Raw genomic sequence first — 22,284 nt, forward strand, 5'->3', positions numbered from 1 at the left:
AGGTAATTTTGTTATTATAATAGGTTCAAACTAATAGTTTCCAATCTTTTAAGGGGTAATTTTATTTACAATTCTTATGGATGTTTTTCAATTAATCCTCCATTATCTTATCCCCTAATATCCCTGCAGTACACCCAATGTCTCATAGACAAACAAACAAATTATCGACACAATTCTCTAGACAAGAAAAACATCTCTTTTTTTATTTTTTGGTAGCGAAGCTTCTCTATAATTCATTTTGTCTATCCGTCCGTCCGTCAGCCAGTGGGTTCTAAACAATATGGGGAAAATGCAGTATTTCAAATCAGATAAACACACAATTGATTACCCATTTGCTCCTTAATTTCTAAAATTGTACGACAGATAACCCAACTATTGCAAGAGCTATTTTCATCTACTCTGGTCAAAGGGAAAAAAATTACTTCCAAAGCGATTTACATGCAAAATTTTAATTTTTAAAATCTAGATTTTTATGGAAGTTCGAAGCTTTTTTAGCTAGTAGTAAATATTGCGATAGGATGAGGGTCATACGTACAAAATCGGAAACTAAAAAGATACTGGTCTCAAATCACTATCATGTTAAGGGATGAATATATTTTATATGACAGCTGAAAATCTGCTCTAAAACTCATGCTCTCTATCTGTCCATCCATGGTTATTTGTGCCTCACTATTTATGGATGTTGTCATCCTTGTTTCTATAATCTTGAAGAGTGTTTTAGTAGTATTAAACAAAAAGTATAATGGATTAAATACAAATTATTTACGAATGGTAAGAAATAAATGAAAACATCAAATATAAAATTTACTCCTACAAAAGGATAAAACTTAATTTTACAAAGAAATTAGAATAGTTATTTATTGCATCGTATTATAGACAGCTTATAGCAGATATTAGAATGAAAAATTTAAAGATTATAGCCCGTTTTGTTAGTCATAAATTTTATGATTTTTATTTTATTATTCGTAGAAAATTGTTTGTAATCCGATGGTATACATGATATTTGATTATGACTTAGAACCGGTTCTAATCAGGCCGATATAAAACAGTTTTGAAGCCATACTGGAAAAAAAATATTAAACCTAACAACAATACGAATGTAATAGTTGAAGAGAACAGAATATTTTTAATAACATTGTGCAAAAAAATTATTAGATAAACTACCTATCTGAAAATTATTATAAAACTTTCTTTTCTCTTTTTTCGGTAATTAATTTGATTTCTTTCTCAAATCTTTCAGACAATCTTTTCATTTTAATTTATTTAAAGAGTTTACAGTTGATCTTTTAAAAATTTTTACAGCGATTATCTTTTTTTATATTGTGAAATTAAAGGCGAGTAAAAACCAGAGGTCGTGATTCAGCAAATGTATTCCATTTCAAATTGCTGAAAACTTGGATAGTTTTGAGGCGTAATTAGGCATAACACTTGTATTGTTCTGTAACTTAAGTGAAGTGGGTAAGAAGGAATTGGGTTGTGGGGAAATTGTCACTTAGAATTGCTTGTCCAAATCATTGTCCCTTGTTCCTGCTTTAAACCAGCTAAAGATTAAAACTGTATGTAAAGCAAAAGGAGAAGTATAAATAATCTACAAAAAAGGATTTCATGTTCTTAAAAAGTGCAGCAATATTAAAAAGAAAATTTGGTGTGTTAGTTTTAGTTTTTGCAGGTAATGACAATAAATCATAAAGGCAAAATTAAGATGCAAATAAAAACTGAGGTGAATTCTTCAAAAAAATTTGCCTCACTAAAATCAGTTTGCCCCACTAAAATCAGTGGGACTCGCTAAAAATTTAAAGGGGATAATTTTGCTTCACTAAAAATTTCGTGAGGCAAAAGTTTTTTTTTAAAATTCACCTCTGCTTTTATAAAATCATTTGGAAATCAATATTGAAAAATATTGAATTTTAGATTCGGTTAGGTTATATTTTGGATATATCTGCTTCAAAAAACCTTTTTCATTGTATGTAATAGGTGAGGGGGGGGGGTTATTAAATCATCAACTAGACGGTTCTAGGGATTGTCATACATCCCTCGTTTAATTATCCCTTTAATCCTGGATAACTCTAATTAAGGACTTGTCACACACAGTCGGATTCTTTACACCTCTGAGATTGAAAATTACATCATGATTTCAACTTAAAAGCTACTGTGACAGTCTTCAGCTGTTAATTAATGTTTCTTCAAAACCCGTAGATGTAGAAAGTGTCAACATTACAAATATAAGGAAGCAAGGGCGTACTCAGGAGTTTTTAATAGCGGGTTGCTTTTCTTAATATCAAACTTGGAAGCAAACTGTTGAAGGAGATATCTTGATCGACATCAAGATCAAACCTTTAATTAAAGTAGATCTTTATGCACTCTAATAATGAGAAAATCACTGAAGATTGTAGATATTTATTTTTTATGATTCAAAATATGTTTTATAGTTTAGCTAACTGACAAAGTCAACAGCTGAGCCAATCTTCCTCTGTCACGAAGAAGATAAAAGAGAAGAAAAACGTTTTTTGCTACTTAAATATTTTAGTTTGATAACCTTAACAGCCCATAAAAAGTCCTCTTGCAATCAGTTTTTCTTCAGATAAACTATCCCTTCCTTGTGAGGCGTCAGAAAGAAGAATATTGAAGAAAGACAAATAATGGAAATTAAATTGTAACTTTTATGTGTCTCACTGTTGTCACCAAATACAAAATCCTCAGATTTACAATGGGTTGTTCCTCTACACCCCCATCAAATTTATTTTGGTTTAGTACTAACAGAAATTTGACCAGGGAGTGGTTTTTTAAACAAAATTGAACAATAAGATTGATTGTCTTTGTTGAAATCAATCAATAATAAATACCGTGTAAATTTTAACATACAAATTGGCCCCTTAGCCAACAGATCTATAGTGCATATGTATATACAGACAACTACCTCACTTTCTTTTTCAACGACCTTCTTCGTCTGCTTCTAAATTATTTTCTGATACTTGGCTGTGTTAATATAAGTGACACCATTGGTTGATTTTCAATGACCCAATAGAAAGGTTGAACAAGGTGGATGCGATGGGAAGATACACCTTTCTCCCTCTAGTGTTTTACTCTAAGCCTTAGCCAATCAAAAAAAAACAAGAGGTACTGATCATCTGACTTAAAATTACTGAGAGGGGGGGGGGGGTTGATTATGGTCACTGGCATTATAAAGAATTTTCAGTCAAATAATGTTTAGGATTTATTTTATTACCTTTTTATGTCTTTAGAATACACACACACTTACTGTTTTACTATCATTTTATGATAATTTATATTGTGTTTTAAGCTAAAATAAGATTATTATCAAAAAGTTGCCCTTTCAAGAGAAGGATTCAATAACAAAACCTTGAACGGCCATAACACACAGAAACAAAATTAAATCATATGTGTACCGAATTCTTAAGCAATTCCAAAGATGTAACTGAATTTGATTTTTACAAACATAAAAATTATGCTGAACAAAGTTAGGGAAGTTAAGCTTTATGGAAAATGCTTTTAATGTTAATTAAACCTTGACTTATAAGGCTTGGAGGGAGATAAAAGGGGAGAGATTAGTTAAAAGAAAAAGTAATAGAATAAGAATAAATAACAGATTAGTTGATTTCAAACTTTTCTACCGACACTTTGATTCTACAGAAGGGATGATTTTGTTTATCATCAATGTTGATTTAGATATATTTATCATCCATTGTCTTATCTTTTAAGATCCTTGGTATATAGATAGGTTATGGTCAGCTGAATTCTAGTTTCCGATTGTGTACATATCACCCTCATCCTATTTCAATATTTACTACTAGCTAAAAAAGCTTTAAACTTCCAAAAAAAAATCACAATTTTGAATGTACATTGTATTTCTTTTTCCCTTTGACCGGAGTAGCTAAAAATAGCTTTTGCAATAGTTGGGTTATCTGCTGTACAACTTCGGAAATTAGGGAAGGAATGGGTAATCAATTTTCAGTTGATCTATGTTATGTAAGAGAAAGTGAGTGATAGAATAAGGGGTGGAAAGTAACGTTATTGAAGATGGATGGATAGGTATATACAATTAGACATACTCAGACATAAAGGCATACAACCAGGCATTGAAAATTAATGTTAGTTTTTTTGGAAGATAGGTAAAGAGCTTAGTCTCTTTTATTAGACGATTTCTAGGGAAAACTTTCTAAATTTAGATGATTGAAAAGCCTAATTATAGAATAGCTGCACCTCTTGTAACAAAGGGTTAAAATTATGAGAAAGATAAGCATATTTGTGGCCATATAAAAATTGATAAAAAAAATCCAAAGACATAAATTTTTCAAGGAAATGAGAAAAATACAGATATCCAGGGAAAGACAATCCTGTTGAACGCCAGAGCCCTTATTATGTCAAAAAAGACTAGAGCCATAAAAAAGGGTAATATAGATTTACATATAATATATCTTAGAATATAAATAAGTTTCTTTAACTTATTTCATATACTAGAACACTGTGGTTAAATAGAATGTAAACAAGAAAGATATATAAAGTATGTTTCAACTTATTTCATATTCTAGTACACTGTGAGTAAAGATAATGTAAATGAGAAAGATATATAAAGTATATTTCAACTTATTTTATATTCAAGTACACTGTGAGTAAAGATAATATAAATAAGAAAGATATATAAAGTATATTTCAACTTATTTTATATTCTAGTACACTGTGAGTAAAGATAATGTAAATAAAAAGATATATAAAGTATGTTTCATCTTATTTTATATTCTAGTGCACTGTGAGTAAAGAGAATATTAATAAGAAAGATATATAAAGTATGTTTCAACTTATTTTATATTCTAGTACACTGTGAGTAAAGATAATGTAAATGAGAAAGATATATAAAGTATGTTTGCTTTAGGTCTGTAGTCTATATCAAAAGCGTTTCAGGGAGGAATAGGACAATGCTGGCATAAATCTATACATCTAACCAAATATATAATTTTCTTTATTAATTTATCGCCCAATTATACGCGTTTTCCAAATAATATTGGAAAGTTTTAAGACCAAAATATTTCTAAACTGAATAAAACATTCTCATAGTTAGATATTCATTGGTAGTAATTTTTAAAAATTCATTTCCCGTTTCGTTATTTAACAAATAATCAATCTAATCATCAAAAATAACCTTTCTAAAAAGGTTATTTCTATTTCTTAAAGTTGAAAAGAAGAACCACTTTATTAATTTAACTAGCTACGCCTGAACAGGAAGGGAGTGGCCTGAACCCTTAAATTTCTTCCAGGAATATTCTTCCAGCAGTGGGGATCCAGGTTTACTAATCAAAGTAAGCATCACACTTTTATCAAAATAAGATTTGGTTTTCGTTACTTGTTATGTAAGTTACTGGTAAAATTCAACACCTTGACCTGAGGGGGATTCTTAAAAAACTTTTTGGCTCCCTGCCTCACTAAAATTAGTGAGGCTTGCTAAATTTTTTTTGAAAAATCCTCCAAAATCGTATAAAAATTTACAAGAATTGATAAAATCATAAAAGGGTTATTAACGTAAGCTGCTGTTTAATTTTTATAGATTTTTAATGCTATTTTGGAGGATTTTATTACAAAAATTTTTAACAAGCCTCACTAATTTTAGTGAGGCAGTGAGCCAAAACGTTTTTTAAGAATCCACCTCTGTTTTAGGTTCTTATAAGACTAATTTTGATTAAAATTAGGGAATGAAGAAAATTAACTGTAAATTTTACAAATATCCAATTTTTTAACATGTTCTTTTATTAGTTGGCTTAAAATCTTTTGGGGCCTTATGATGCTAATTTTGTTAAATATCTGAAATGAAATTGGACTGTAAATTATAACAGTACCCAAAGTTTTATAAACACTGTTCTCATTTGTTGGCTTCTAAACTTTGGGGACTCCTATGAATTCTTGATTGGATTATCTTATCACTAAATATTCCTACTTAATATAGAAACTAATGACATAGCTTCTAGTTTTTCTTCAATTTTCAAAGTGAAACGGCAGTACCGAATCGCTGGCCCATACCTAGAAAGAAGGCAGCCAAATTTTATTTTATTCTCCTTTTATATTGGATTTGAATTTTAGTAGGAAATACATACAGAATAAGAGGAATATTATTCTGCCAACCATACAAAACAGCTAAATTAAATTTAATATTTTTTCAATTTATACTTTTTGCATCGGCTAATCAAGTAAAGTAAAATAATATATAAGAAAAATTAGAATTTTAAATGGGACCAAAATAAGTTATTCACTCATCCTCTTTATCTAATTTTAATAAATGTTAACGATGTCAGCATTCAATTGCATATCATGGGCGAGATTTAGTTAGAGCTAGTCTACAGCCGGATGATTAGGAAACGAGGAAATAACTAACAATAATAATTTTTAGCTGCAACAAATAATTCACGTCAGTTTGACTTCCGAATAGCGTTTGACGATATACTTTTAATTAAAATATTTTTAGTTATCGTTCTAACAGTATTTTTTATTATAAATGTATTAAATAAAACTTCAAGACAAAAATATTTTAATATAGACATAATTTTGCTAAATTTTAACATTCGTAAGATTGAAAAAAACATTTTCTTTTCTTGACCTAACATATTTATACTTTTTGCTGAATCATGAAATGAAAATGAATGTTAGAAAAAATCGAGATCAAATTCAACCTACTTATTTGTAGAGGACCAAAATTAGCGTAGCAACAGCAACCTAATATTTTGTAAATGAAAGATATAATAAAATGTATCAAATTATTTAAAGTAGTAAGAGTTTTTATTTTTTGTCAGGAGCTTAAATTTCAATAACTACACACTGAACTGATGTTTGTAGGGAAGCTTCATATAGGTCCCAAAATGATTTAGACTATTTTATTTTGAAAATTATCCTTAGGATGGTTATAGGCTATTTTTCTGCCCCCTTCTTATCACTTTGAATACATATCCCCTCGAGGCTAGAGGCGCGACCGCTATTATTTGAAATTTTACAAGGCACTATAAGGGATAACACTAATAATTTAGTTTAGGTGTAATGTTGTTTAACTAAGTATTTTTGTTTCAGTTAAATTATGTATGCATAAATGAGATCGGTTGAGTCTGTATTCATAAGGAATGTTTAGAAATGGACTGCCGAAGCATGTTATATGTTGTACATAAAGTACAATTCTAAAACGCACAATATAGGATATTCCTCATGTGATATTGATAAAAATCATATTCAGCAGTACTTGACGTACTCTTATTTTTATTAAAGCAGTTTTTATTCCCAAAATGACTAGTCTATAATTACAACAGCTACCATTTGAATTTGGCTGAATTTCCCGAGGAAGGGAAGGGTGTCTAAACCTCCGTGAAAATAGCCTAAAGATTTAGTATGACCAGTAGATAAATTATATGAAAAGCAGGGTACAATCGTCCCAGCGGTTACCGAGATCTTAAGCTTCATCCGGACAGACTAGCAGTTGGACAGACATCTTCCTGTATTTTAGATGAGCGTCGAAAAAAAAGAATATAACATGCATTAAGTAAGGATTATTTCTATTATAAGGGCAAAATATCTTCTATTATACAGTGGAACATAAATTAATGCCCCCCACTCCTTCTTTTAAACAACACTTTTAAAGAATTCCACTTTCCTATTTAATTCCTGAAGCTTTTATGCGTTAGTCGTAAAGGGTTAAAACAAGAAGATTGGACTTCTTAGATCCTTCCTCTTACTTTCTTTTCAAGTTTAGGAGTGAGGGTGCATTTTTTGTATCACTAATGTTTGAAGAGATTCTTCCAAATAATGTATTTTGGCTGAACCTGTAGATAATGAAATGTTGAGAATATTTTCTTTTATGTGTTTCCTTCTTGGTTTTTAGTTACATTATATATTCTTTATCAGGAATAAAGGAATATATTTATGTGTTTCCTTCTTGGTTTTTAGTTACATTAGATATTCTGTATCAGGAATAAAGGAATATATTTATGTGTTTCCTTCTTGGTTTTTAGTTACATTAGATATTCTATATCAGGCATAGAACGATACATTTATAGAAAGCCTGATGACCAATATATTAATTAGACTAATAGAAACACAACAATCCAACAACATTATTGGTTAGAAAGGGTACAACCTTTGGTATAAAAGGGCAGTTCTTTTTATTTATTAATTAATCAGCTATAAAAAAATTAAATTTCTTAGGATGCTTTGCTTGGGAAAATTATACCATTCTTGGGAGTGGGGAGGTACCCAAAAATATGTTTAATGTTTCTTAAAACGAAACCGGTCCTACAAGGACTATTACTATTAAGAACCATATCGGTTCATAAGTTACCGAGATCTTTCTTGACAATCGATCAGATAGACACATTGATAAATACACAATAATCTTTTCATTTTTATTTAGTGATTAGCTTTACAGATAGATTTTTCAACCCAAGTAATTTTTTCTACAACGCTGATATTCACTTTTTCTATTCTTTATAGACCGTCTGTCTGTCTGGTTAGATATCGTGGTTAGGGGGTATCAATTTTTTATTTGTAGAGAAATACAGGGATATTAAGGGAATAAAAAAATAAACAATAAATTGATTTACATCCTTAATGTGATAAACCAAATAACCCAAACTTAGTTTAAAAATATTGGCTAAGAAATTTGAATATCGCTTATTTAAACCAACCAATCACGATTAAATAAAGTTTTAAACCAACAAAATGTATAGAAAAGATGTTTGTTTGTCTTTTTGTCATTTGGTATAAAAATGATTGTAATCTAAAAAAGAAATACTTTAAATAAAAATATTTCTTCTTTTTTTCTAATGATTAATTAAGAAATCGAAGCCCACAAAACTCTTTATTATTCTCTATCTTACTCTACTACAACTTATACTTTTATAGTTGGCCACAAAATATTATTTCCAATAATTGTGATGTACAATATTTGGGCAGTGGTACTATTTTCAGTAAAGATTCGTATAGTCAATGAACAATTAACTCTAATTAACATCTAAATCATAACTCAAACTGTCAAACGGGGGAGGGGGGGAGTTGTTTTGTTTCCCCCATTTGGAGTAAGCTAATGCAAAAACACAGAAATACATTTTAAATAAAAAATAGTATCTTTAATTTTAGTTCAGTTGCATATGTGTTTTTATGTCTTATTCTTTTAAAACGGGCCAATTAATATTTGCTAAAGTAACAAGGATATCAATGTCCATGACAAGTCAATATTTTTAATTCAGGATTGCCTGCTTTTGAATTAAGGAATGACTGAAATCTGATTTAATCTTATAATTGGACGTTTTTATACCCGCGGAAAGCTGTTTATAATACGATGCGCTAAATAACTATTAAAAATTAAATATGTTCATTTTCTAATTTACAAGAGATTTTTAAAGAATACTGTTTTTGTAGAGTTGCTACGCTATGAAACAAAGCATTTTTTTACAGGCCCAGATATTAAGGCAGTACTTTCCTATGCCTTTTATTTATTGGTCTATTTACATACATACAACAGTTAGGTACACAAATAGGTTCTGAGTATTGGACAAGTTAACTTTTACATGTTTTAGTTTTTCTAAATAACACACTTTAAAATAATAAATATAGAATGTCTAGATAAACAATTCCTTAATTGGACCTATAGAAACACAGTGTAGGAACTAGGAAGCTCAAATTGTCATGTGTAACGTCATAAAGATACGTCTATAAAGGCGGGATGAGAGGAGAAGTGGGAAAGGACTCCCCTAAGAAAAGAGATGGATTTTTATGACGTCAGACATGACACTTTGAGCTTTATCGTAAGAACAATCCAGACACTTAATTGGTAAAAAGGTGTACACATCTTTTATCTTTATAATTTGTACTATAAACAGTAAAAATTTATAGTATCCAAAAATTACGACATGGAATCATTTTCAAGTTAGTGACTGATTGATTCTAGGGTTAAAATCTATGTATTCTGGAACACTATACTTGATATATCTGCTGTGCACCTAGTCTATAGGGGAGAAAATCGATCCAACCGTGATAGAAACAATTATGTATGAAAGATCTCAATTTATTTAGATTAATCACAATAATCTATTCCAGCACCCAACTATATACTCAGTCTTAATACACACTGCAATATTGGTGTACCTTCCCTTCCGTAAATTATCACATTTGCAACAAGGATGACAAAATCCTCAAAAGCGAAGCTATAAAATCAGACGGTAGGACAAACGAACATTGAGTACTTCATAATATCAAAATATTAATTTATAAGTCTAAACAAAATCGTTTATAAATTTGTTGCAAAATTGCTTATATACAGGATACTGTTTTAGAACATACTTACATTTTTAGAGATTCTTCAGGTAAAAGAGTGTATCTTTTTTTAAGAAATTAATGTTCCAAAAATCAAATGAATAGGATTATTATATCATCAAAAAAAAATTATCTAAAAAATGGACGTACGGACGTAATCTGATAACAACTACAGAGTTGCAACGATTACAAAATTTTTTAATCGATAGGGCAAATCTAATAATAATTCTAAGAGCTATCTGGTTTAAACCGATGTACGGACATAGGTAAAGATGAAAGGTTAGTTTGTGATATTGTAACTGTTCTCATGATTTTATAATGTGTTACATAAGCATAAGCGGAAGTGAATGAACACCTGCAACGCTATTCTTGATATTCTAAAGTAAATGTTTGCTAATAAATAAATATACACATATTGGCTTATAAACAGGGATACAAGGGATAAGACAATAAATTATAGAAACGAAAGTAATGGCTCATACACAGGGATAGGACAATGATCAATGAATGAATAAATATTGGCTTATAAACAGGGATACAGGGACAATAAACAACAAAAATACAAATATTGGCTTATAAACAGGGATATAAGGGATAAGAAAAAGATCAATAAAAAATACAAATATTAGCTTATAAACAGGGATATAAGGGATAAGAAAAAGATCAATAAAAAATACAAATATTAACTTATAAACAGGGATATAAGGGATAAGAAAAAGATCAATAAAAAATACAAGTATTAGCTTATAAACAGGGATATAAGGGATAAGAAAAAGATCAATAAAAAATACAAATATTAACTTATAAACAGGGATATAAGGGATAAGAAAAAGATCAATAAAAAATACAAATATTAGCTTATAAACAGGGATATAAGGGATAAGAAAAAGATCAATAAAAAATACAAATATTAACTTATAAACAGGGATATAAGGGATAAGAAAAAGATCAATAAAAAATACAAGTATTAGCTTATAAACAGGGATATAAGGGATAAGAAAAAGATCAATAAAAAATACAAATATTAACTTATAAACAGGGATATAAGGGATAAGAAAAAGATCAATAAAAAATACAAATATTAGCTTATAAACAGGGATATAAGGGATAAGAAAAAGATCAATAAAAAATACAAATATTAGCTTATAAACAGGGATATAAGGGATAAGAAAAAGATCAATAAAAAATACAAATATTAGCTTATAAACAGGGATATAAGGGATAAGAAAAAGATCAATAAAAAATACAAGTATTAGCTTATAAACAGGGATATAAGGGATAAGAAAAAGATCAATAAAAAATACAAATATTAACTTATAAACAGGGATATAAGGGATAAGAAAAAGATCAATAAAAAATACAAATATTAACTTATAAACAGGGATATAAGGGATAAGAAAAAGATCAATAAAAAATACAAATATTAACTTATAAACAGGGATATAAGGGATAAGACAAAGATCAATAGAAATTAAAATATTGGATTTTACACAGTTATAGGACAATGCTAAATAATATATACACATATTGGCTTATAAACAGGGATCTAGGGGATAAGACAAAGATCAATAGAAATGAAAATATTGGCTTATAAACAGGAATATCAGGGATAAGACAAAGATTGATTTCAATGAAAATATTGGCTTATAAACAGGGATTAAGGGATGGGATAATGATCAATAAATAAATACACATATTGGCTTATAAACAGGGATATAAGGGATAAGACAAACATTAATAGAAATGAAAATATTGGCTAATAAACAGGGATTAAGGGATGGGACAATGATCAATAAATATATACACATATAGGCTTATAAACAGGAATCTAGGGGATAAGACAATAAACAATAAATAAATACACATATTGGCTTATAAACAGGGATACAGGGGCAATAAACAACAAAACTCCAAATAATGGCTTAAAAACAGGGATATAAGGGATAAGACAAAGATCATTATAAGTACAAATATTGGCTTTTAGACAAGGATACAGGGACAATAAACAACAAAAACACAAATATTTTTATATAAACAGGGAAATGGGAAAAAGACATTAGATATATACTTATATTTAAAATTTAGAAAGTCCGTTTTTGCTACGCTTCTTAAATGGATATATTATTTCTTTGATCTCATACCAGATTTTCATGCTCTCTAATAAAGTGAAACTTGCAGCGGGCTAAAATAACGATATCCCCCATCTCCTCCCCAAATACTGTATTTATGAGTTCCATGTTAGCAACCTAACTTTACGGCAATTTTCCCTGCCATAATATCCACATATATTCTACATCAATCGCTACTTATGATTATATTCAATTCTTGTTTGAAATGAATGTATCCCTGCATCCCTGTGTCTAAGATGCATATTTGTTATTTTTGCATCTGTGCGTGTGAATCTAAGGCAACTTTGTTTCTACATTTTAAAAGTTCTAAATTTATTGCTCATATTAAAGCTGGCCTTACTAGAATATAACTTACACGTGGCTTCGTACCTACCTAGCCTCCAGGGCTTTGCCTCTGTCCCACAGTGAAGCATTTTTTAGGAAAGGGGATGTACTAGACACCATACAAATAGCCTAAAACCACCACAGGACCAGTGGTTATATTCTAAAAGACGCACAAGTTGATCAATCCCGCTGTTACAAAGCCCTAAGCTTTAGACAGACAAAACTCCTACTACTTTGTATTATATGCATTGTAGCTGCTCTACAACAATAGTAGCTTGACTTACCAAATGTTTTGAACCAGGAACAACTCTATTGAGTATGACTCGAAAGGCATTGACGAGGTCCATGTAAATGGAGGCTGTTGGCTCCTTGCTGGCCTCCACCAGGAAGCTGGAGCTGCGGGTCAGGTAGGCTAGCCTCTCCAGAGGATTATTGCTGGGTGCCTGCAATAAGGATATATAATGATAAAACATTGATTAGATGTTGAGATGAAATTGAAACAGTTTTTTTTCAGTATGGATTCGAAACAAATTAGAACCGGTTCTCGTCCATACTGAAAAATCATGTATAGCAAAGTATTATAGACAATTTTCCAGGCATATTAAAATAAAAGTCATATACTAATTAATACCAGTTCGGCTCCTCGGGTTTAATCTGGTTTTAATCTTACAATTTTTCACTTTAAAAGCGGAAAGTTGTCTACCATGCAATGCGATAAATAACTATTCTGAATCGCGTAGATAAAAAAATATTAACATATTGGCATGAGAGCTAACATATCTACGTTTACTTTACTAAATGTCTAATGTTAAACTAAGCTATTAGAAACTGACACTACCATTTAACGGTATTCTAATAATGACACAATAAATATAGCCTTACCTGCATAGGAGAAAGAGATTGAGTGAGAAGGATGGGAAATATGCTGAGCCTGTGTTTGTTTACCAGGTTGATCAGGTCCTGTTCAGCCCTGTAGTGTACACAACATTTTTATCTTGAACATGTCTTAACCTATTCAGATAAATAGTTGATTCTGTATGTCTTACTAGCGGCTACGCCCCTAGCATCTAGGGCTCTGTATTCAAAGGGTTAGGGAGGGTCTAGATAAATAGCTTAATACCATTTCAAGACCTAAATCTGAAAACATAAATGCCTAAAACCACCACAGGACCTACATGAAGCTTACCTAAAAATGCTTACCAATCGGTTCAGCGGTTAATGCGATCTTAAGCTTTAGACAAAAAAAATTACTACTTTATACAATAGGATAAAATTTTTTGGTTGTATCTTATGAAATAAACCTCCACCATCTCAAAACTAACCCCCACCCACTCCCTCCTTTTTTTACTACATATCATTATTATACAATCATTAAAAACTTTGCTTTTACAAAATAAACATACATCAAAATCTCTATACATCAAAAATATTTTTTTTATTCTTGGATTTTTATAAAGAAAAATCAGATTTTGATTTCAACAGGCTATGATTTGTACAAAAAATTTAATAAACATATATTTTAAATTTGAAACTTCCTTATTCTCATTGAAACTTGTTAATTAAAATATGATGTTCCTTGGATTGACCAGAGAGACCTCTCCACGACTGATAAGAATAATTACTCCTCCCTCTACTTTTTCATCATTCTCGCCCGTCTAAATTAAAGGTTTTATTTCATTAATATCATCACACGGGTGTATAATTTTTACATTGAATACATTGGTTGATGGAATTATGGAAAAACAATTTGTTCTATTTCAAAAGACAGTGGGTCAATTTAGAGTGTTATTTTTAAATGTTATACTTTTTTATCAATGTCATTAGAAGTTAAATATTTTTAACAAAAGGGCTTAGAATTACATATTTCTCGTATATTTCAGAGAATTTTTTCATTTTTTAAGAAAAATTTGAGTGGGGTATATTCTAATAAAATTAATATAATTGGAAGGAGAGGGAGAGCAATGATGATGAAGATTATAAGAAAATTTTTATAAGCAAAAGGTATCCTTTTTTGTAGGGTATTATTAACCAAGACATTCTTTAAAATGTAGGTGCTACTGCTAGTTACCAAATAACAAAAGTAAGATAACCTTTTAAACTCAAATAACATAAATACATGATTAATAATTTTATCTTATTTGAAAAGTATAAATAAATGTATATAAAAGAATGTAGGTACAATATGTTTGTCTCAATGACAAATTATTATTCTGCCTCTCTTATTGGATAACAAACCACAAACAACACACACACACACACACACACACAAACACACACATATACACACACATACATACACACACAAACATACACATACTTACTAAAATATATATTAGAAATATACACTGACACAAAAACAAAATGTCTTTATTTATTTTTCTTTGATTTATATATATCTACTTCTAGCTTCTACCCTAGCATCTTCGGAATTTGTATACTAAAGTAAAATAAAGGAGCAGAAAAATTAGCGTAAAACCATCCTTTGAATTTCAAGTGCCAAATCAAACAGCCAAAAACCATCTAGGAAGTTTCCTTAAATGGAGAACTCAATCGGTTCTTAGATTGCAACAAAATGTGGACTGTTAGCTGAAATATAAGTATAATGAAATTTTAAAAGATAGGTATAAATATAAGATAGGTCATCATTTGCGATTGCATACATGGTTGGGTTGCCTTTATTTGTCATTTAAGAAAAAGGATTTGTTTTGATTATTAATTATTTTTCTGCATTTATAATTTATGATACTTTTTGTAAACATTTCTATTGCAGATTTTAACAAAAGACAAAAGTGTTTTTTGAAGCAAATCCATACAAAAATGGATATAGGATAAACGTGGATGTATTGACTAAGGAAAACTTGTCGTCAATTTAGCTTGCTATTATGGACCATATTTATTAGCCATTTCGTTCACCCAGTAAGAGAGAAAGGGACGGGGTAAAGGGGATGGTTGTCGGAAATCGTTTTTTAGCCAGCTTTAAGCATCACTTTATCAGAATACATGAAAATCTGACGCAACATCCAAGAAATTATATATCGATTTTTACACCCAAAAAAAAGGAATGCACATGAAAATCATTACTTTAGTGGGAGGGATCGACCTGAAATTTCAGTTTTAGTTTTAAAAAGATTTTTTTAATCTCCTGGTGGGGTAACCTTTCACAATATAGTTATTAACTTTCCCTAGATCGGTTCAATCGTTAGAGAGATCCTTCAGAACAGATATACTGACAGACAAACGTTCTGTTACTTTTATATGATATACAGCAATTCTAAAATAAAACTCTCAAATAAATAGATGATTTATGTTACAGAAGGGAGTAAAATTTTCAATTTCAAGTAAATTATAGAAACAGAGCATTTTTATAAATGGAAATTTATAAATAAAAAATAGATTAATAAAAATTGTATGATACTTTTATATTTCTTTTTCTCTTAAAGTTTTAGTTGTAATATTTTGCAACAAAAAATAATATATTATTTTCATTTTACAAAACAAGGATGAAAACATCCATTGGCTCATATAGATTATAAAAAGTAGATGCTTTTTGGTAATAAGTTTTCTTTATGGAAAAGATGTTAAAATTCTTTGCGATAATAACCTATAAAATTATAGAAGGTTTAACTTTAATGATAGTTTAACTTGAAAGTCTTAAAGCTTTTTATCTGTAGGTAAAGATCTCAGAAATTGCTGGTCCTCATATGGGTTTTACTATTAGGGGAAGACTTATAAATGTATTGGGTTGTTAGATCTTTTTCTGACTTCCCCTGCCATCCCTTGGAGGCTATGGGCGAAGGAATTATAATGTTTTTGATAACATACTTTCTAAAAACGTATAGACAATATTAGACATGCTTTATATTAGAATTATAGAACATCTTCGCTGCTAAAAATAGTATTATTCCATTAAAATAAGAAACAGAGAAATGTAATTTGTGAAGGGAGAAAGTAATGGTGTTCAATCTTTTCCACCAAACAAACAAAAGCACAGAATAGACATTAGAAAAAAAGCACACAAAAACACAAGAAAAAAAGCCTTATGAAATAATATTTATCCAATTCATATCATTTAACAGTTTAATGTTCTTTATAACTTTGTAAAATATTGTCCTTATTTATTTTATACTTTTGGTTTGTGCTATATTACTAACTAGCGGCTTCGCCCCTAGCCTCTAGGGGCTTCGCCCTATGAGGTAAGGGGGAGTCAACCCTCCTATATAGAATTTGTTTTAATAAATCGACTCTGCTACAGGCTGATGCCTATTGCAGATTTGTAAAAAAAAATATGCACTGCTACAGGCTGATGCAGCCCTACAGCCTACCTAAAAAAAAGAATTTGAGGATTTTTTGTTTTTTGGGGGGTTGTGGATGTCCCACCTCCCAAGAAAATAGCTTAAAAACCACTACAGGACCAATAGGTATATGCCCTGAAGAGTAGAATCCAATCTTTGTATTACAGATATAATATAAAACTGTGCTTAACTGAATGAACACCTAAAAGTAATATCTGAGGAAATAGAAAAGATAATCATGTGTATGAATTTCTAAATTAGGTTAATTTTCAGGGACTTATTTACTTTTATAATAATAAATGTTTTCTTAGTTACTGTGTTATTAGCAGGGAAGAAGTCAGGGATCTTAAGGGATAAGACAATGGATGATCATTAGGTGTACACCTTCAGATACACTCACTTCAATAGCCTGGGGGTGTCAAGTAATTAAAAAAGTGATGTATGATCAATAAATATGTACTGTTGTTGACTCCTAGAGCGTAAATCCACCCCTTTTATTGACTGTATCACAGCCCCTCGATTTTTGTTTCATGGCGTGTTAAAAACAGTAAGGGGTGTGCTACTTGTTTAGACACTGCTAGTTTAAACCAACCAATCAAAAGGTATCAATGTACTCAAAGTTCTTGTGCAAATGAATAAAAAAAATGTGAGGTAAAAATATAAATTAACATTCCAATATCCCCTCCCTTTTTTACTTAATCCTATCTATAATTTAATTATAACTCACTTGTATAGCCTGAACCGCTTTCTCAATGGCACATGTGATACAGCTACCCGGAGCAGGACTCAGATTATGCTTGTTTTCTATAGAGAAAGCTAATCCATTTCTGGTACTCGATATCATTTCTTTCCCAAGTTTTCCTACCGTTTTAATTCAAATTATTATTCATTCAAATCCGGTGGATAGGAACCGGTTCTCATCCATACGAAAAAACCATATCTAGCATCGTATTATATCCAGCTTTCTACGAATAGAAAAATGTACAATCATAAGATTAAAACCAGTTTTTTTAGCCCGTGACTTCGGCACCTCAGGGCTACAAAAACTGGTTTAAATCTTATAATTGTACATTCTATATCGACAGAAAGCATTTTATAATACAATGCGAGAAATAACTATTATCTTTTTTTTTGATCCAATGTGTGTGGGAAGGGGGTAGATATACCACACTTTTCTGGGATCTTGCCGAGTCAAGTATCAACTGTTGGGAATATCAAAGGATGACTCCATGCAAAATTTGAGCCGGATCCGGCCAAAACCGGCCGTGAATTTTATAAAAAACCGTTTTTTTCCGGTTTTTAGGGGGTATCTGTAAATCGATTCAGCTGGAGCAAAACCGGTTGGAGGTACAAAAAATTTTACTTCACGTGAAATTGAATAACGTGAATAACGGCTAAACGGTCAGCCGGAGGCGAATGAAACAAAAATAAAGAAATGTCCGCCTCAAAAAGTTGTTCCATATCAAAAAGATGCTTGAAGTCTCAAAAACGACTCCTTCCCCTCCTTTAAGGGGAAAAACTGAAAAAACGTCATTTTCAAAAGTAACCCCACTTTGTGGGTGTGGGGGGCACTGAACCCGTCATCCCAGGGTCACCAAATATAAAGTCTAGGCGGCTCACATTGCTGAATTTTCACCAAGTGAAAGTCTTGTGTTATTATCTCTTATGAGAAAAAAGTTATTAATTAATTAAAATTTCAAATTTTGATTTTTTGATGGATTTCTTTGATGAAATGAAAGGCCGGTCAATTTTTAGGCCATTTTTTGCAGTTTTTGGGCCGTCACGCCCAAACGGTTTGAGATAATCTCACAGGACCTCATGCCCGACCTAAGTCTGGTTATTTGTGAGGTCTAAGAAAAAAAAATCTCGGATTGGATGAAGCACGACGTCGCTGCGCGCCGTCAAAAATCGCTGGTCGGCTCATTTTGCCCCCTCAAACCCTCACCTCGTGCCATTTTTCTGTGTAAAGATTATAATTATAATCTTTTGCGTAAGTCTGATTTTTTTTCCTAGACCTCACAAATAACCAGACTTAGGTTGGGCAAAAGGTCCCGTGAGATTATCTCAAACCGTTTGGGCCTGACGGCCCAAAAACCGCAAAAAATGGCCTAAAAATTGACCGGCCTGTCCTTTCATCAAAGAAATCCATCAAAGAAATCCATCAAAAAATCAAAATTTAAATTTTAATTAATTAATAACTTTTTTCTCATAAGAGATAATGACACAAGACTTTCACTTGGTGAAAATTCAGCAATGTGAGCCGCCTAGACTTTATATTTGGTGACCCTGGGGTGACGGGTTCAGTGCCCCCCACACCCACGAAGTGGGCATACTTTTGAAAATGACGTTTTTTCAGTTTTTCCCCTTAAAGGAGGGGAAGGAGTCGTTTTAGAGACTTCAAGCATCTCTTTGATATTGAACAACTTTTTGAGGCGGACATTTCTTTATTTATGTTTCATTCGCCTCCGGCTGACCGTTTAGCCGTTATTCGCCGCCGAAGGCGTGATTTTTGTCGATTTTTGCCGTTTCCGAGGTTTTAATGGACATGTAGGAGGGGAAAGAGTTGTCCAATCAAGTTGATGATGAAGTACATTTTTGTAGGCAATTGCATTGGCTAAATTTCATGTGAAGTAAAATTTTTTGTACCTCCAACCGGTTTTGCTCCAGCTGAATCGATTTACAGATACCCCCTAAAAACCGGAAAAAAACGGTTTTTTATAAAATTCACGGCCGGTTTTGGCCGGATCCGGCTCAAATTTTGCATGGAGTCATCCTTTGATATTCTCAACAGTTGATACTTGACTCGGCAAGATCCCAGAAAAGTGTGGTATATCTAGGGGGGGGGGGGGTTAGTTAGGATATAAAGTTTATCAATTACAAATTTTAGACATGTAACCCTCCTCAGTCTCTTTTAGGGGGTATATGCATCATATTTGCCACCTTTTGATTTATCACTAATTATATTTAGTAACTTTATTAAAAATATATAAGAATGTAAAGATTTGACATTTCAATCAAAGTTGACCTTTCTTTAACCTTTGAAATAACATTATTGAGGTTTTAAGTTTTTTTAACTAAAAGTTATTTAGGATATTTTCAACTTTACAGAAATCAATTCCGAAGTTTCTCAACAATAAAGGTATTTGAATTTCCTATAGCATGTGAAATATTGGCATCTTCATTGAATGTAACCAGACCAACTTCGGCATTCTCAGGTAAATCATGGAGAATTAATTTCTTACAGGCTGTCCGAATAAACTTCCACTGGTCTTCCCCATTCATTCTCACTGAATTTTCCAGCACTATAACTATCTTGGGCAACTTGTATTGGGTTATTTTTATTTGGGGAAGGTGGAACTTTATGTTGGCCTTCTGTATTTGTTGAGTCAGCTGTTCTTCACTGTGGTGATGTTCTGATAAAGGGTTGTATTCTTTGCATGATTCAGATTTTAATAGAAAACAAGGATTGTCACATGCAATAATATCAAAGTTTGTTGGTGTGAAAAGATGATTGAATTGACCAATAAGGGATTGATAAAGTGACTTGTTAGCAATAAATTAATGACACAAATTTTTCCCCTGTTATAATATCCACGTATATTTCATACCCATGGAAAAGATACATTAGGAGATTGGTTATAATACTTTTACTTATTGAGAAGCTTCACATTTTGCTACCAAAAAAGAGTAATAGGAAGGGGAAAGCAATTAGGATAAAAGGGAATTAAATGGAAAAAAAGAAAAAGTAAAAAATAAAGAGGAAAAGGAGATAAATCTGAAACAAAAATGAAAAGTATACATTCCTGATTCTGCAAGAAATTGGAAATCAGAATGGCTACCAACAACCTCACTGGGTGTACGGCCCATACAATGGGCAAACTGTTTGGATGTTGGGTGAGATCCTGTGTGGGCAGGGTGGCCGTTTTGCTTCAAATCTGCAAACAGACCGTACCGCAATCTGAAAGACAAAATATTTATCAAATCTTATTTGATATTGTAGATAAATTCGAATTGTAGAAATTGTCTGATTTTTCTATTACAAAATAGCACCTAAAACCTCCCTATTACATTGAAAATTTCTTCAAAAGAAGATTTATATTGACAGTTTTTGAGAGGTTAACAGTTATACCTCTGTTTTTCAAGAAAAAGTTCATGTAAATCTTACTTAAAGAACAAATTAGCTAAGGTGTTATTATCAGGTAGATTTGGCCAGGTAAGAATCATCTTTTGTCCAGGCTGACCGCATCCCTGCTGTTGAACAGTGTATCCGCCCGAGTACTGCGCATGCTCAGATCCATGATACCGCTTATTGTACTGTATAACTTCAATGTCGGCTTCCTTAAAAAAAGAAAACTGTTAATAATATCAAATTGAATAATAAATAAGAGCATCTACCTAGACCGGAGCAGGTTTTAGGCTATTTAACAGACTAATAGATCAACGTCATACCTGTTGCTCTGGTACTAAAAATAGTTTATAAAAGCAATTTTATGTTGTTTAATATACAACTTGTAAATTCTTCTCAATAGTTTGCAGGGAGGGAGAGGATAATGATAGATAAAATGATAAACATAAAAATTTTCTCACCCCCGAAAATTTTTCACAGATTATCAGAACTTTGGGTACTTAACTAAATCTTGATTGGTTTGTTCAAATTAACAGGGACCAACATTCTTCACCAATATTTGTAAATTACAAAAGGGATAATTTGTGTATCATCATTTTTCAGTTTTTCTTCCTTTGTCTTATCCCTTAAGATCCCTGTAATGAAGTAGACTGGAGAAAAAATTGGAGGATAAAGTATCAGAGTTTACGGGATAAGCAAGCTTTTAAATGATTAGTTTTGAGACAAAATATATTTTTCCAAAGTAGTAAACAAAATAATATAGATTATTATTTTGGAAAAAAGAAAAAGAGACAAAAATTGAAAAAAAAATTCTCAAAGGGGCAATAACTTTTCCCTGAAGATAAAAGCTGAGATAATTTAACTCATGCTTCAAGAGTGTACAAATATTTTATTACAATCCTCTTAGTGTACAATGAAAACCACCCATTAACCTGCTTTCTAAGTTTCTAGCCCCTGTAAAAAAAAGCTTTAACCCTGTGTGACTCTCCTAATACTTACTTTTTACCTAACCATCCTATAATAAAAATCACAACAATGTTTCTTTCATAAAGTTTATTTGTAGTTCAAGGACGTCTAGGCTTTTTTTGATAGATAAAATGAGGAGTTTCAAAGG

General features: G+C 31.1%; 1 protein-coding gene across 1 annotated transcript in view; it reads right to left on the minus strand.

The window, feature by feature from the left end:
* LOC145323146 (calcium-activated chloride channel regulator 4A-like) overlaps positions 1-22,284 on the minus strand; it is an 80,617-nt gene that overhangs the window by 8,621 nt on the left and 49,712 nt on the right. The window contains exons 3-6 of the mRNA XM_080165537.1: positions 21,210-21,382; positions 20,844-21,002; positions 13,635-13,722; positions 13,037-13,195 (exon numbers count right to left, since the gene is read on the minus strand). Coding sequence (XP_080021663.1) covers positions 13,037-13,195; positions 13,635-13,722; positions 20,844-21,002; positions 21,210-21,382 — 579 coding nt within the window. The remainder of the gene's footprint in view (positions 1-13,036; positions 13,196-13,634; positions 13,723-20,843; positions 21,003-21,209; positions 21,383-22,284) is intronic.

The sequence above is a fragment of the Acartia tonsa genome, chromosome 6 (genome assembly GCF_053477335.1).
Source record: "Acartia tonsa isolate MP-2025a chromosome 6, ASM5347733v1, whole genome shotgun sequence".
Lineage (NCBI taxonomy): Eukaryota > Metazoa > Arthropoda > Copepoda > Calanoida > Acartiidae > Acartia > Acartia tonsa.